The sequence below is a fragment of the Salvelinus fontinalis genome, chromosome 11 (genome assembly GCF_029448725.1).
Source record: "Salvelinus fontinalis isolate EN_2023a chromosome 11, ASM2944872v1, whole genome shotgun sequence".
NCBI classification, from domain to species: domain Eukaryota; kingdom Metazoa; phylum Chordata; class Actinopteri; order Salmoniformes; family Salmonidae; genus Salvelinus; species Salvelinus fontinalis.
The window spans coordinates 25,149,933-25,167,583 of record NC_074675.1 but is presented as its reverse complement, the minus strand read 5'-3'; the positions used below and the strand labels follow the sequence as shown (position 1 = coordinate 25,167,583).

The following is a 17,651-nucleotide window of genomic DNA, read 5'->3' as shown; positions in this document are numbered from 1 at the left end:
CTATAGCACAGCTACATTTACACTCACCCTTTCTTTCCCTCACTTGAGGCCCTGGTTAGCTGTTAACTGGTACTGTGTGTGTGTGTGTGTGTGTGTGTGTGTGTGTGTCTCTCTCTCTGTCTCTCTCTGTGTCTCTCTCTCTCTGTCTCTCTCTCTCTCTCTGTGTGTGTCTCTCCTTTTCTCTGTCTCTCTCTCTCTCTCTCTCTCTCTCTCTCTCTCTCTCTCTCTCTCTCTCTCTCTCCCTCTCTCTCTCTGTGTGTGTGTCTCTGTGTGTGTCTCTCCTTTTCTCTGTCTCTCTCTCTCTCTCTCTCTCTCTCTCCCTCTCTCTCTCTGTGTGTGTGTCTCTCTGTGTCTCTCTCTCTGTCTCTCTCTCTCTCTCTCTCTCTGTGTGTCTCTCTCTCTCTGTCTCTCTCTGTGTCTCTCTCTCTCTGTCTCTCTGTCTGTCTCTCTCTCTCTCTCTCTCTCTCTCTCTCTGTGTGTCTCTCCTTTTCTCTCTCTCTCTCTCTCTCTCTCTCTCTCTCTCTCTCTCTCTCTCTCTCTCTCTCTCTCTCTCTCCTCTCTCTCTCTCTCTCTCTCTCTCTCTCTCTCTCTCTCTCTCTCTCTCTCTCTCTCTCTCTCTCTCTCTCTCTCTCTCTCTCTCTCTCTCTCTCTCTCTCTCTGTCTCTCTGTCTCTCTGTCTCTCTCTCTCTCTCTCTGTGTGTGTCTCTCCTTTTCTCTGTCTGTCTCTCTCTCTCTCTCTCTCCCTCTCTCTCTCTGTGTGTGTGTCTCTCTGTGTCTCTCTCTCTGTCTCTCTCTCTCTGTGTGTCTCTCCCTCTGTCTCTCTCTTTGTGTGTCTCTGTCTCTGTGTGTGTGTGTCTCTGTCTCTACCTCTGTCTCTCTCTCTCTCTGTGTGTCTCTCTCTCTCTGTGTGTGGGTGGTGTACTGGGTGTTGTCTATGTTTCTCTTTAGAGTAGGGCATGGTGTCCCAGCCCTAAAAAGGGAGAGGAGCCAAATCTACCATAGCCTAGTAAGGATATAGTTTGGCCTAGTAATCCGAGTTCTACAACACGATCCAGTGACTCTCTGTACTCATATTTCCCTGCGCTCTGTGTCGTCTTACCACTGACGTCTGTGTAGCCCTACATTCTCTGAAGAATTTCAGTGCCACCGACGCGGCCCGCTACCAAAGACTGTGCGCTCTCCTTTTCCGTGGCCGATGTGAGTGAAACATTTAATCGTGTTAACCCTCGCAAGGCTGCCGGCCCAGACGGCATCCCTAGCCGTGTCCTCAGAGCATGCGCAGACCAGCTGGCTGGTGTGTTTACGGACATATTCAATCAATCCCTGTCCCAGTCTGCTGTCCCCACATGCTTCAAGATGGCCACCATTGTTCCTGTTCCCAAGAAAGCTAAGGTAACTGAGCTAAATGACTATCGCCCCGTAGCACTCACTTCTGTCATCATGAAGTGCTTTGAGAGACTAGTCAAGGATCATATCACCTCCACCCTAGACCCACTTCAATTTTCTTACCGCCTCAATAGGTCCACAGACGATGCAATCGCCATCACACTGCACACTGCCCTATCCCATCTGGACAAGAGGAATACCTATGTAAGAATGCTGCTCATTCACTACAGCTCAGCATTCAACACTATAGTACCCTCCAAGCACATCATTAAGCTTAAGACCCTGGGTCTGCCCTGTGCAACTGGGTCCTTGACTTCTTGACGGGCCGCCCCCCAGGTGGTGAAGGTAGGATCCACTGATCCTCAACACTGGGGCCCCACAAGGGTGTGTTCTCAGCCCTCTCCTGTACTCCTTGTTCACCCACGACTGCATGGCCATGCATGCCTCCAACTCAATCATCAAGTTTGCAGACGACACAACGGTAGTAGACTTGATTACCAACAACAACGAGACGGCCTACAGGGAGGAGGTGAGGTCAACTGCACCGCCCACAACCGCAAGGCTCTCCAGAGTGTGGTACGGTCTGCACAGCGCATCACCGGGGGCAAACTACCTGCCCTCCAGGACAACTACAACACCCGATGTCACAGGAATGTAAAAAGGACAATAACCACCCGAGCCACTGCCTGTTCACCCCCTTCCGTCCAGAGAGCGAGGTCATTACAGGTGCATCAAAGCTGGGACAGAGAGATTGAAAAACAGCTTCTGTCTCAAGGCCATCGCATTGTTAAACAGCCACCACCTGCACAGAGAGGTGGCTGCCTACCTACAGACTTGATATCATTGGCCACTTTAATAAATGGAACACTAGTCACTTTAATAATGCCACTTTAAGAATGTTTACATATCTCGCATTAGTCATCTCATATGTACAGTGGGGCAAAAAAGTATTTAGTCAGCCACCAATTGTGCCAGTTCTCCCACTTAAAAAGATGAGAGAGGCCTGTAATTTTCATCATAGGTACACTTCAACTATGACAGACAAAATGAGAAAAATAAATCCAGAAAATCACATTGTAGGATTTTTTATGAATTTATTTGCAAATTATGGTGGAAAATAAGTATTTGGTCACCTACAAACAAGCAAGATTTCTGGCTCTCACAGACCTGTAACTTCTTCTTTAAGAGGCTCCTCTGTCCTCCACTCGTTACCTGTATTAATGGCACCTGTTTGAACTTGTTATCAGTATAAAAGACACCTGTCCACAACCTCAAACAGTCACACTCCAAACTCCACTATGGCCAAGACCAAAGAGCTGTCAAAGGACACCAGAAACAAAATTGTAGACCTGCACCAGGCTGGGAAGACTGAATCTGCAATAGGTAAGCAGCTTGGTTTGAAGAAATCAACTGTGGGAGCAATTATTAGGAAATGGAAGACATACAAGACCACTGATAATCTCCCTCGATCTGGGGCTCCACGCAAGATCTCACCCCGTGGGGTCAAAATGATCACAAGAACGGTGAGCAAAAATCCCAGAACCACACGGGGGGACCTAGTGAATGACCTGCAGAGAGCTGGGACCAAAGTAACAAAGCCTACCATCAGTAACACACTACGCCGCCAGGGACTCAAATCCTGCAGTGCCAGACGTGTCCCCCTGCTTAAGCCAGTACATGTCCAGGCCCGTCTGAAGTTTGCTAGAGAGCATTTGGATGATCCAGAAGAAGATTGGGAGAATGTCATATGGTCAGATGAAACCAAAATAGAACTTTTTGGCAAAAACTCAACTTGTCGTGTTTGGAGGACAAAGAATGCTGAGTTGCATCCAAAGAACACCATACCTACTGTGAACCATGGGGGTGGAAACATCATGCTTTGGGGCTGTTTTTCTGCAAAGGGACCAGGACGACTGATCTGTGTAAAGGAAAGAATGAATGGGGCCATGTATCGTGAGATTTTGAGTGAAAACCTCCTTCCATCAGCAAGGGCATTGAAGATGAAACGTGGCTGGGTCTTTCAGCATGACAATGATCCCAAACACACCGCCCGGGCAACGAAGGAGTGGCTTCGTAAGAAGCATTTCAAGTTCCTGGAGTGGCCTAGCCAGTCTCCAGATCTCAACCCCATAGAAAACCTTTGGAGGGAGTTGAAAGTCCGTGTTGCCCAGCAACAGCCCCAAAATATCACTGCTCTAGAGGAGATCTGCATGGAGGAATGGGCCAAAATACCAGCAATGATGTGTGAAAACCTTGTGAAGACTTACAGAAAACGTTTGACCTCTGTCATTGCCAACAAAGGGTATATAACAAAGTATTGAGATAAACTTTTGTTATTGACCAAATACTTATTTTCCACCATAATTTGCAAATAAATTCATTAAAAATCCTACAATGTGATTTTCTGGATTTCTTTTTCTCATTTTGTCTGTCATAGTTGAAGTGTACCTATGATGAAAATTACAGGCCTCATCTTTTTAAGTGGGAGAACTTGCACAATTGGTGGTTGACTAAATACTTTTTTGCCCCACTGTATATACTGTATCCTTCACTATCTATTCTTTACTATCTATTGCATCTTAGCCGCTCTGTCACTGCTCATCCATTTATTTTATACTTATATATTCTCATCCCATTCCTTTACTAGATTGTGTGTATTAGGTTTTGTTGTGGACTTGTTAGATACTGCTGCCTGCACTGTCGGATCTAGAAGCACAAGCATTTCGCTACACTCGCAGTAACATCTACTAACCATGTGTATGTGACCAATAACATTTGATTTGAATTTAGAACAAGCTGTTTAGGACAGAAGCAGACATTTGTCAGGGCACAGTAGTTTGTGTTTTAATCGTTTTTTTATTTTTATTTCGCCCAGCACCCATTTCCCGGGCTGTTCACAAGTGTTCACTCCGTATCCGTCCATCTCTCTCACCCGCTCCCTATTTAACCCTCTAACCTACTCCTTCCTCTCTCCCTCCTACGCTGTCCCCACTTCTCCTCCTCTCTTCCCCCGAGGCAGAGTGGGGGAAGGGACAGTCGAGGGGAACATGCCTACTCCTGCCCCATAGTCTAAACACAGAGCTCTTTCACCTCTCTGATCCCGCTCTCCCCCTGCATGTTTGACATCATTTTCCTATTAGACGATGTCAACCAGAGAGACATGTATTTGAGTGCTTTCAGAACAACTTAATATATGCATGATTGAACAAGTTGTTACTCTCAGCAGGCATGTAAGCTTTTCACTGGAAGCCCTTATGCTGAAGGGGGCTGTGACTCCATTTAACAACACCCACTACACTTACACAGAGAGAACGCTTGATCAACAGTTGAAGGACGCCAGTGGGGCAGAGTGACTGCATGGCCGGTCACTGTGTCAGAGCAGGCTTGGGGGAAAAGCTCAATGTCACTGAAGCGGGGTGTGTGAGTTTTGGACTCAATTAAGCTGCCTTGGTAGGAAACCATGGGAGACAGGAAGAGAGAGGGAGATAGAGTTTTCCAGACACTAGTCATCTTCCAGCCTCTTGTCTCTCTGCCTCTCTCTCTCTCTCTCTCTCTTTCCCTTCTTCCCTCCCTCCCTATTTCCATTTCGGATCCTGCTGCTGTAGTCTGACTGTCAGTGGTGTGTGTGTGTGTCTGATAACAGTCACTGTCTGAACTTTGACCCCGAGGATGTTCACCTCATGAGCTCAACGGTCAGTCATTAAGACGATCTGAAATTCCACAACAGCAAATTTCATTTTTCACCACTTTCACCTACTTTATTTTTTTCTCTTCTACTTTTGAAGTAATCTTTTTCAAATCCAACTGCCCTCCCTAACCACATAGGGTACACACTTTCCCATTTTAAAGTGAACTGCTTTTCAAAAGCAGTGCACCCATATGGGCAAGAGGTTGTAAATCACAGGAGGCGGTGAGAGGACGACTGCTCAAAATCAATTATGGGATGAAGTGAACGGAACGGTATCAAGCACATGGAAGAGACGTGTTTGATGCGTTTGCTATCGTTCCATATGTTCCGTTCCAGCATTTCAGTTAAGGTGCCACCAGCCGCCCGTGGTGTCAATGTACCCTTTAGTACACTGTAATGTCATTTAGCCATGTCCTTTTATCATGCAGTAGTTTTCTCCGTCTCAATTCACACTACTTCTCGTGATTATCTTCTGAAACACACCGTGTTGTGGACAGTCAACACTCCCACTGGTATTAGTATCCTGGAGTTACAGACAAACCCTTCCCCCTCTCCTCCACCGAAGCCTATCCAATCAGCGGGTCTCATCGGTCATTCTGCCTCCCGACCCTTCACCCTGCCCAAAGGGGGATAACTGGGTCACGTAGTGGCCGCGTTTTGGTTGAAATGACTCGTCACAAACGTTTCAAATGTGAAGAAGACTGCATGAGCTTCAGTGTTCTGTTAATGAAAACCACCGCAAAAATTATAACGTTTTCTATCCCGATCCTGTTTCTTTGGAGCCTGACCACGGGATTGGATCGTAGCATTGCATTGGTCCGAAGGATAGGAACACAACCCTGGCTTCAGTCGGTCCCTTCAGCCCCCCCACCAGCCTCCCCAGTCTGGAACCCCACCAAACCCCCCCCCCCCCCCCCCCCCCCCAGTCTGAGCCCTGTTTCCTGGCCTCTGCCGTGCCGTCAGCCTTGATAACCCCCAGATACAGCTGGAGCTCCAGGCCTGGGGTGTGTTCATCCCTGCTGGGAATAACACCAATATCAGCCAACCACAACAGTCAGAACAGTCTTTATCGTTGTTGTTTTGAGTTGGTCATCTGTTGAAGACAACCTGTCCTTCCTGCTATCGGAGCCATCCGTCTTAGGGGTTGGCGTGTTGGAGCGGGGACGGGCTGACTGTGATGCAATGACTAATGCTACATGACTAGGTGGCAGGCATCCAAAGCAAATGCGTGTGTGTGAGTGTTTGTGTGTGTCATTTATCAGTGAGTCAGTACACAAGGAAGAGTCCAGGGCAAGGTACAGCCTCATGCGCACACACACAAGGAAGGTGACCCTTGTGCCCATGTGTGTGTGTGTGTGTGTGTGTGTGTGTGTGTGTGTGTGTGTGTGTGTGTGTGTGTGTGTGTGTGTGAGAGTCATTTCTTCCCTCTCTTGGTGCACATCTGGTTTATGTTTTTCAAGGGAAGGTATTGCGTCATCAATTCCGCCTCTTCCCTTCCCCCGTGCTTGACCTACTTCCTCTCTTTGCCTAAACACACACAAACACACAAACATTTATGCCCTGGGGGGTCAGAAATTACAGACCACCTTCTCATCCCCCTCGACTTCAACATTAGCCCCGTATGCCCTAGTGTGTGTGTGTGTCTGCAGAAACCATCCGTCTACCAGCTGGAGAAGGAGTCAAGAGAGTCAGGTTACAGCCCCTCACCCAAACACCCCTAACAACCCCCCCCCCCCCCCCCCATTACCTCACCCTTCCCTCACCCCCACCCCAGCCGCCTCTGTGCCAGGCCTAAGACAAAGGAGAGGCCTTCCCTCCCATCAGGAGCACCTCTGGAGCAGAGGGAGCCTAGCCAATGACCCACATCCCCCTGCACACACCACCACAGCCCCACCGCCCCAGCCCCCTCCATTTTATGTCCCTGAATAGTCAAGGTAATGACTGAGAGAGAGGGAGAGGTTTGTGGTTCAGTAGGCCTCGACAGTCTAACCTCTCCCTAGAGACCTCCAACACCATAGAAGAGCCAGAACTTCATTCCTCTCCTCCTCTTCTTCTTCCTCTTGTGAAGCTAGTCAACACCCAACAGTTTGTTCACCATCATCATCATCTCACCAAACCATTACTGTCACACAACACATGACAAGGGACAAACATGATGGATAGGGGTGTCTGTCGGTGGTTGTCCTGGTAAGGGTCCAGATTTTCCTGTGTGACAATCGCTGGGGTCGGCTGTTCTGTTGCTAGGAGACGTGAGCGCCAGTGATTGGGTTGTACATTTTCTGTTGGTTGTGGATTCGATGTGACGTAGCCAGCAGTCCTTTCTCCTTTACCCTCTTACTTCCTCTTATAACCTTCTCTCCCCTCACCTCTCTTCCAACTTGTCTCCCCCTCTCCCCTTCTCTCTCTCCTCTCTTCTCCCCTCTCCCCTTCCCCCTATCTACCCCTGCCTACCTCTCTCTCTTCTCCCCTACCCAAACACAGGCCAGATGCAGGGTGATACAGTTTTTAGACACAGTTAACACGAGGCCCATTGTGTGTGTGTGTGTGTGTGTTAGAGGGTGACCGATTAATCGGAATGGCCGATTTAATAAGGGCTGATTTCAAGTTTTCATAACAATTGGTAATCTGCATATTTGGACACCGATTATAGTTGGTTTTCATTGCGCTCCACGAGGAGCCTGCGTGGCAGACTGACTACCTGTTATGCGAGTGCAGCAAGGAGCCAAGGTAAGGTGCTAGCTTGCATTAAATGTATTGTATAAAAAACAATCAATCTTAACATAATCCCTAGTTAACTACACATGGTTGATGATATTACTAGTTTATCTAGCTTGTCCTGCGTTGCATATAATCGATGCGATGCCTGTTAATTTATCATTGAATCATAGCCTACTTCGCCAAAGAGTTATTTAAGCGCATTCGCAAAAATGCACCAATGTATACCTAACCATAAACATCAACGCCTTTCTTAAAATCAACACACAAGTATGTATTTTTAAACCTGCATATTTAGTTAGTATTGCCTGCTAACATGAATTTATTTTAACTAGGGAAATTGTGTCACGTCTCTTGCGTTCTGTGCAAGCAGAGTCAGGGTATATGCAGCAGTTTGGGCCACCTGGCTCGTTGCGAACTGTGTGAAGCCTATTTCTTCCTAACAAAGACCGTAATTAATTTGCCAGAATTGTACATAATTATGACATAACATTGAAGGTTGTGCAATGTAACAGCAATATTTAGACTTATGGATGCCGCCCGTTAGATAAAATACGTAACGCTTCCGTATTTCACTGAAAGAATAAACGTTTTGTTTTCGAAATGATAGTTTCCTGGATTTTACCATATTAATGACCTAAGACTCGTATTTCTGTGTGTTATTATATTATAATTAAGTCTATGATTTGATAGAGCAGTCTGACTGAGCGGTGGTAGGCAGCAGCAGGCTCGTAAGCATTCATTCAAACAGCACTTTCCTGCATTTCCCAGCAGCTCTTCGCTGTGTATTCAAGCATTGCGCTGTTTATGACTTCAAGCCTGTCAACTCCTGAGATTAGGCTGGCAATACTAAAGTACCTATTAGCAATACTAAAGTACCTATTAGAACATCCAATAGTTAAAGGTATATGAATTACAAATGGTATAGAGAGAAATAGTCCTATAATAACTACAACCTAAAACTTCTTACCTGGGAATATTGAAGACTTTGAAGGAAAAGGAACCACCAGCTTTCATATGTTCTCATGTTCTGAGCAAGGAACTTAAACGTTAGCTTTTTTACATGGCACATTTTGCACTTTTACTTTCTTCTCCAACACTTTGTTTTTGCATTATTTAAACCAAATTGAACATGTTTCATTATTTATTTGAGACTAAATTGATTTTTATTGATGTATTTATATTAAGTGAAAATAAGTGTTCATTCAGTATTGTTATAATTGTCATTACAAATATATATATAAAAATTGGCCGATTTTAATTGGTAGCGGCTTTTTTTGGTCCTCCAATAATTGGTATTGGCGTTGAAAAATCATGATCGGTCGACCTCTAGTGTGTGTGTTAATATAAACATACTAACTAAACACACACACACACCAGGCCTGCTAGAGGTTTACAGAGAGGCATGCCTGAAAGTATCTGAAGTCCTACTCCTTATATATGCCCACATGACTCCTTATGGAGAGTTGGAGTCATACAGTAGTAAGTGTGTGTATATGAGTTGTTTGTGTACTATTTAAGTCGTGTACAAGACTGAGTGTTTCCTATGGTGGTTTAGAGTATATAGAGCCATATAGGGAAACTACTAGAGTATGACTGTGTATGTAACAGGATGTTTAGAGTGTAGAGTCGGTTAAAGAGGTCACTCTGACTCTACTGTAGTAGGCCCACTGGACAGACTAGCATTTGTATTGAGTTCCCTTCCAGCTGGACATGTAGAAAACGTTATAAGTGGGAAAAAGAGCGGAAAGAACATTCCAATGGCGAGTGGTCAGTTTTGTCTCTCTCCCTCGCTCACTCTCTCTGTCTTTCTGTCTTTCTCTGTCATGGCCTGAATCAGACTGTAACTCAACCCACATGCCTGGCTTCCTGCCATCTCTACCCTTCTCTCCTTGCGCACCCTCTCTCCTTGTTCTCCCTCTTTTTCTTTCTTTCTTTCTTTCTTTCTCTCTCCGTCTCCCTCTCCTTCTCACTCCTTCCACATTCTCCAGGGTGTTCATCAACTTTTCCACCTGCTGTCTTCTTTTTTCCTATTTGTCATTCCACCCTTTTCCTCTGAATGTTGCTCTCTGTTTTCCAAACTAGATGATATCCATGAAGTGTTGTCTCTGCCCACTCTCTGAGATGCTACCAAGACACATTTTCTAGATGCTTCCTATCCCCCGCTGTAGCATTTTAGAGACCGGCCCTCTCTGGCTAATATTCCTATTGGCTCAGGTCTGTGAGTTTTGCCCGGAGACAGAACTCTAGTCTAGAGCAGGTGAAGGTTATTCGTTAAGGAACTGAACTCGGGGTGGAATCAGGACAATAACGTAACTGTTTGGCTGACTCAGTGGTTTCCAGCACACGGCAGTACAACCTGAACGGTCGGCTCCAAATCCTACGCAGTAATGCTCCTTAGCGTTACTGTGAAGTCTGTAGGCCTATTCGTTTTAACAACGCGCGTACTTTACTAAATGCCTCTGGTGTTCTTCTTCTTAGTTTTAATCATGACGTTAAAGACGGCCGTTTTACCTTCTCAACAGCTGTGGAAGTTGTTGTGAGAGAAAAGGCCTTTGTTTCATAAGGAGGTTGTTGTCTCTGTGGGTCTTTTTGTTCATGAGCAACACATTGAAACGTCACTCCCTCCTTCCCCCATTCCTCAGCTCTACAGTAACACTGTTCCCTACTGTACGACATCACGCCACTGTACTGACACACGCACATACGTGCAGGCAAACATACAGACACACACACACACACACACATTATATGTCTATGGAGATATGTAGCAGTGGGGGTATAGGATGGGAGTATATGGAGATGTATAGTAGTGGGGGTATAGGATGGGAGTATATGGAGATATATAGTAGTGGGGGTATAGGATGGGAGTATATGGAGATATATAGCAGTGGGGGTATAGGATGGGAGTATATGGAGATATATAGTAGTGGGGGTATAGGATGGGAGTATATGGATATATATAGTAGTGGGGGTATAGGATGGGAGTATATGGAGATATATAGCAGTGGGGGTATAGGATGGGAGTATATGGAGATATATAGCAGTGGGGGTATAGGATGGGAGTATATGGAGATATATAGCAGTGGGGGTATAGGATGGGAGTATATGGAGATATATAGTAGTGGGGGTATAGGATGGGAGTATATGGAGATGTATAGTAGTGGGGGTATAGGATGGGAGTATATGGAGATATATAGTAGTGGGGGTATAGGATGGGAGTATATGGAGATATATAGCAGTGGGGGTATAGGATGGGAGTATATGGAGATATATAGTAGTGGGGGTATAGGATGGGAGTATATGGAGATATATAGTAGTGGGGGTATAGGATGGGAGTATATGGAGATATATAGCAGTGGGGGTATAGGATGGGAGTATATGGAGATATATAGCAGTGGGGGTATAGGATGGGAGTATATGGAGATATATAGCAGTGGGGGTATAGGATGGGAGTATATGGAGATATATAGCAGTGGGGGTATAGGATGGGAGTATATGGAGATATATAGCAGTGGGGGTATAGGATGGGAGTATATGGAGATATATAGCAGTGGGGGTATAGGATGGGAGTATATGGAGATATATAGTAGTGGGGGTATAGGATGGGAGTATATGGAGATATATAGTAGTGGGGGTATAGGATGGGAGTATATGGAGATATATAGCAGTGGGGGTATAGGATGGGAGTATATGGAGATATATAGCAGTGGGGGTATAGGATGGGAGTATATGGAGATATATAGCAGTGGGGGTATAGGATGGGAGTATATGGAGAATATAGCAGTGGGGGTATAGGATGGGAGTATATGGAGATATATAGCAGTGGGGGTATAGGATGGGAGTATATGGAGATATATAGTAGTGGGGGTATAGGATGGGAGTATATGGAGATATATAGCAGTGGGGGTATAGGATGGGAGTATATGGAGATATATAGTAGTGGGGGTATAGGATGGGAGTATATGGAGATATATAGTAGTGGGGTATAGGATGGGAGTATATGGAGATATATAGCAGTGGGGGTATAGGATGGGAGTATATGGAGATATATACACTGCTCACAAAAATAAAGGGAACACTTAAACAACACAATGTAACTCCAAGTCAATCACACTTCTGTGAAATCAAACTGTCCACTTAGGAAGCAACACTGATTGACAATAAATTTCACATGCTGTTGTGCAAATGGAATAGACAAAAGGTAGAAATTATAGGCAATTAGCAAGACACCCCCAAAAAAGGAATGGTTCTGCAGGTGGTGACCACAGACCACTTCTCAGTTCCTATGCTTCCTGGCTGATGTTTTGGTCACTTTTGAATGCTGGCGGTGCTCTCACTCTAGTGGTAGCATGAGACGGAGTCTACAACCCACACAAGTGGCTCAGGTAGTGCAGTTCATCCAGGATGGCACATCAATGCGAGCTGTGGCAAAAAGGTTTGCTGTGTCTGTCAGCGTAGTGTCCAGAGCATGGAGGCGCTACCAGGAGACAGACCAGTACATCAGGAGACGTGGAGGAGGCCGTAGGAGGGCAACAACCCAGCAGCAGGACCGCTACCTCCGCCTTTGTGCAAGGAGGTGCACTGCCAGAGCCCTGCAAAATGACCTCCAGCAGGCCACAAATGTGCATGTGTCTGCTCAAACGGTCAGAAACAGATGCCATGAGAGTGGTATGAGGGCCCGACGTCCACAGGTGGGGGTTGTGCTTACAGCCCAACACCGTGCAGGACGTTTGGCATTTGCCAGAGAACACCAAGATTGGCAAATTCGCCACTGGCGCCCTGTGCTCTTCACAGATGAAAGCAGGTTCACACTGAGCACATGAGCACATGTGACAGACGTGACAGAGTCTGGAGACGCCGTGGAGAACGTTCTGCTGCCTGCAACATCCTCCAGCATGACCGGTTTGGCGGTGGGTCAGTCATGGTGTGGGGTGGAATTTCTTTGTGGGGCCGCACAGCCCTCCATGTGCTCGCCAGAGGTAGCCTGACTGCCATTAGGTACCGAGATGAGATCCTCAGACCCCTTGTGAGACCATATGCTGACACATGCACATTTGTGGCCTGCTGGAGGTCATTTTGCAGGGCTCTGGCAGTGCACCTCCTTGCACAAAGGCGGAGGTAGCGGTCCTGCTGCTGGGTTGTTGCCCTCCTACGGCCTCCTCCACGTCTCCTGATGTACTGGCCTGTCTCCTGGTAGCGCCTCCATGCTCTGGACACTACACTGACAGACACAACAAACCTTTTTGCCACAGCTCGCATTGATGTGCCATCCTGGATGAACTGCACTACCTGAGCCACTTGTGTGGGTTGTAGACTCCGTCTCATGCTACCACTAGAGTGAGAGCACCGCCAGCATTCAAAAGTGACCAAAACATCAGCCAGGAAGCATAGGAACTGAGAAGTGGTCTGTGGTCACCACCTGCAGAACCATTCCTTTTTTGGGGGTGTCTTACTAATTGCCTATAATTTCCACCTTTTGTCTATTCCATTTGCACAACAGCATGTGAAATGTATTGTCAATCAGTGTTGCTTCCTAAGTGGACAGTTTGATTTCACAGAAGTGTGATTGACTTGGAGTTACATTGTGTTGTTTAAGTGTTCCCTTTATTTTTTTGAGCAGTGTAGTAGTGGGGGTATAGGATGGGAGTATATGGAGATATAGGCTACACTAAGGTCCCCTGACACTTACAGATGTATGGTCTTAATTTGATCATCCTGTTGCAGGAGAACTGTGCAGGAAATTCAAAACGTGTAGTGTATCTTAGGTTTAAAAAGGCTTCTGAAGTTTGTAATTTCCACTTTAAAATTAAAGACTTAATTTTCCCTTACAAAAAATGTATCAACCCCTAATGTCCATTAATTATAATCCACATAATAATTCACATTTCCTGTTTCTGAAGGATTATTTTCCTGCTTTAGCAAACTGGCTCGAATAAAGACCCCACATCTGTAATGCAGTTCATTACAAGTCCAGAACACAGAACTCTGTTACATGTAATCCATCCAGCGGTCTGAGTCAAAAATGGGTGACCTTCTCAGTGACAGAGATTGTACACCAGAAAGTGCATTTCTGTACACCAGAAAGATCATTTCTGTACACCAGAAATTATCCTAGTCATCCCACCACTGGTTAAATTCAGGGGGAAATGGGTATGACGCTACAAGCTAGGCACACCTGTATTTAGGGAGTTTCTCCCATTCTTCTCTGCAGATCCTCTCAAGCTCTATCTGGTTGGATGGGTAGCGTCGCTGCACAGCTATTTTCTGGTCTCTCCAGAGATGTTAGATCGGGTTCAAGTCCGGGCTCTGGATGGGCCACTCAAGGACATTCAGAGACTTATCCCGAAGCCACTCCTGCATTGTCTTGGCTGTGTGCTAAGGGTCATTGTCCTGTTGGAGGGTGAACCTTCGCCCCAGTCTCTGGAGCAGGTTGTACTTTGCTCCGTTCATCTTTACCTCGACCCACACTAGTCTCCCAGTCCCTGCCGCTGAAAAACATCCCCACAGCATAGTGATGCCACCCCCATGCTTCACCGTAGGGATGGAGCCAGGCTTCCTCCAGACGTGACGCTTGGCATTCAGGCCAAAGAGTTCAATCTTGGCTTCATCAGACCAGAGAATCTTGTTTCTCATGGTGTGAGAGTCTTTTGGTGCCTTTTGTCAAACTCCAAGCTGGCTGTCATGTTTCTTTTACTGAGGAGTGGCTTCCGTCTGGCCACTCTACCATAAAGGCCTGATTGGTGGAGTGCTCTAGGAAGACTCTCGGTGCTTCCAAACTTATTCCATTTAAGAATGATGGAGGCCACTGTGTTCTTGGGGACCTTCAATGCTTTTTGGTAGCCTTCCCCAGATCTGTACATCGACACAATCCTGTCTCGGAGCTCTATTAACAATGCCTTCGACCTCATGGTTTGGTGTTTGCTCTGACATACACTGTCAACTGTGGTACCCTATATAGACAGGTGTGTGCCTTTCCAAATCATATCCAATCAATTGAATTTTCCACAGTTGGACTCCAAACAAGTGGTAGAAACATCTCAAGGATGATCAAGGGAAACAGGATGCACCTGAGCTCAATTTCGAGTCTCATAGCAAAGGTTCTGAATACTTATGTAAATAAGGTATTTCAGTTTCGTTTTTTTTAATACATTTCCAAAAATGTCTAAAAACCTGTTTTCACTTTGTCATTATAGGGTACTGTGTGTAGATTGCAGAGTATTTTTAAAATTTTATTTAATCAATTTTAGAATAAGGCTGTAATGTAACAAAAAGTGGAATTAGTCAAGGGGTTGGAATACTTTCTGAAGGTGCTGTATATCATTGTGTGAAACCAACCAAAAGCACGTTTTTGTGTTCGCGAAGGGGCGACTCATTACTTTTATAAATCACAACAAAACACATGCTATTCAACGGTTTTCTTGTTAGGTCATATACTTTATATTCCCCGTCCCCCACTGGCTCACAGAAGACATGATGAACTGCTGTTGATGCTAGCTGGCAAGCTGTTTCAATGTAGGTATTAGCTACAAAAAATATGACCTAGTCAGACCATTATTACTGTTCCAGCTGGCTGATAGGCGTAATTAGGTAGGTCATGTTAAATAGAGGTAAAGAAGTACATAACCTGAAAAGCAGAAAGAGGTATGGAGGTAGAGAATTAAATTAGTATACACCCATCTCATAATGACTTTCAAGTGCAGGGTACAATACCGTCACACACATGGAATGCTCCCTCAGTTTATTGAGTGCATTTCTTTGACCCGAAGGTCTTCATGACGACACAGAGGTAGGGAATCTAAAAAGCGGAGGGCAGAGAGGGGAAGACACATTGGACAGGTGAGGTTGAGAGGCCTGTCCTAACCTGTCCCAAGCAGTGACGAGAGATGAGTTTTCAGGTCACAGCAAGAAAGGAAGATGGGAAGGAATGTGCATGGAGGAATGTTCTGAGGGTAGGATGGGGGGGATGGAAGGAAGGAAGAAAGAAAGGAGGAGAAGTGGAGAAGATGGCTGCCAGCCTTGGCCTTTACTCAAAACATCTCACCGTGTGGAGAGATGGGAGGATGAGATATGGCCGCTCTGATTGGTTGGAGCCATATCAGCATCTATTGTCACTGGAAGAGAGGGGATTTTACAGCTCTATGATTGGCTGTTTGTTGCTGGCCTGGGGGGGCTTTTCCTCAAAGGCAAGTGCTGATAGCCATTAAAGAGCTTTATAGGCAGTAATTAAAGACTAGCTACAGGTACAGGTATATGCTATAATAATGACATGGTATATGGTGTAATAACTAGACAGTGTGATGACTAGATGGTATCATATCTGTGCTCTTAGCCTCAAGTCTGTGTTTCGCATGTGTCTTTTGTCAGTCTACCATTAACATCCATATCTCACTCCCCCCCCTATAACAGCACTTCACAGACCTCCTGGACGACTTTTCCCAGGATGCTTTGCTGGGCCAGCTACTGAGCGACCCCTTCCTGTCCGGCCGGGAAGGAGAGGCCATGGATGAGGGGGAGGATTTTACCCCGTCCTCCCCGCTGCCGCCCCACATCCAGGCGGAGCACTCCTACTCCCTGTGTGGGGACTCCCGGCCCCAGTCGCCCGTCTCACATCTGCCTGGGGAGCAGGGGAGTGATGCAGGTGAAAGGGGGAGGACAGAGGGAGGAAAGAGGGGAGGGTTTTGGTCCTCAGTGACAGTTGTAGATTACATGCGATATTGTAATGTATAGACTATCTATGGTATCTATAACAAAAAAAAGAGGGTGGCAATACAGAAATATGTGGAGATGTGTACATTCAGTGCCGCACAAGACACAAACAGTACGTACAGTATCTAATGTAAGTGACAGTGTTGATGCCGATGTGTCGTGTCTCTTTCTATTAGAATCAGATGGTGAGGATTGGCCCGTGGAGCAGGAGGAACAGATGGAGGTGTTGCTGTGTGACCCTCCAGCCCTGCTGCCCACCCTAACCCTCTCCCTGGCCCCCGAGGGCCACATCACTGAGGCCCCGGCCCCACCAGCCCCCAGGCCCAACCCACAGACCGCCACACAGGGCAAGACCAGCAAGGTAATAGGACGTCTAGAGTCACAGCACATGCAGACAGGCCGACATGCACTCACAAATACACACACAAACGTATGCACGCATGTAGAGTCTCTCTCTGCTGTCTGATTGTCTAGGCGAAGGAGATTGGTGAGATCCAGATCAAACTGGAGCCTCATGAAGTGGACCAGTTCCTCAACTTGTCTCCTAAAGGTGAGATCTGACGCACACCGTATCGTACTGCCACTCTACTCATAACCTCTCTGTATGTAGACCCCGGACCTGTGTCAAATATACGTGTCAAATACTGTGCCAACTCTTTCCACCTCATTAAATAATATAATATATGCCATTTTAGCTGACGCTTTTATCCAAAGCGACTTAGTCATGTGTGCATACATTTTGAAGATAAAACAAGCACACTTTAAGTCTTTGACAATGAATATGGTATGTACAAAATATTTGTTTTGAATACAAACGCTCTGACGAAGGTCGTGAGGCCGATACGCAGTGATACTATCCAGAGCAGTGTGCGGGTTTCTTCTTTAAAAAAAAATACAAATACAAACGCAACATGTAAAGTATTGGTTTCATGAGCTGAAAGAAAAGATCCCAGAAACTTCCATACGCAAAAAAAACGTATTTCTCTCATTTTGTGCACAAATTTGTTTACATCCCTGTTAGTGAGCATTTACCGTTGCCAAGATAATCCATCCACCTGACGGGTGTGGCATAATCAAGAAGCTGATTAATTTGTATTTTTATAAATATATATATATATATTTTTTTTTTAAATATATATATTTTTAAAGAAGA

At 45.8% G+C, this 17,651-nt stretch overlaps 1 protein-coding gene across 1 annotated transcript in view; it reads left to right on the top strand.

The window, feature by feature from the left end:
* The window catches only part of LOC129865360 (cyclic AMP-responsive element-binding protein 3-like protein 2), a 35,132-nt gene that overhangs the window by 10,720 nt on the left and 6,761 nt on the right, over positions 1–17,651 (top strand). The window contains exons 2-4 of the mRNA XM_055938096.1: positions 16,199–16,430; positions 16,675–16,859; positions 16,973–17,048. Coding sequence (XP_055794071.1) covers positions 16,199–16,430; positions 16,675–16,859; positions 16,973–17,048 — 493 coding nt within the window. The remainder of the gene's footprint in view (positions 1–16,198; positions 16,431–16,674; positions 16,860–16,972; positions 17,049–17,651) is intronic.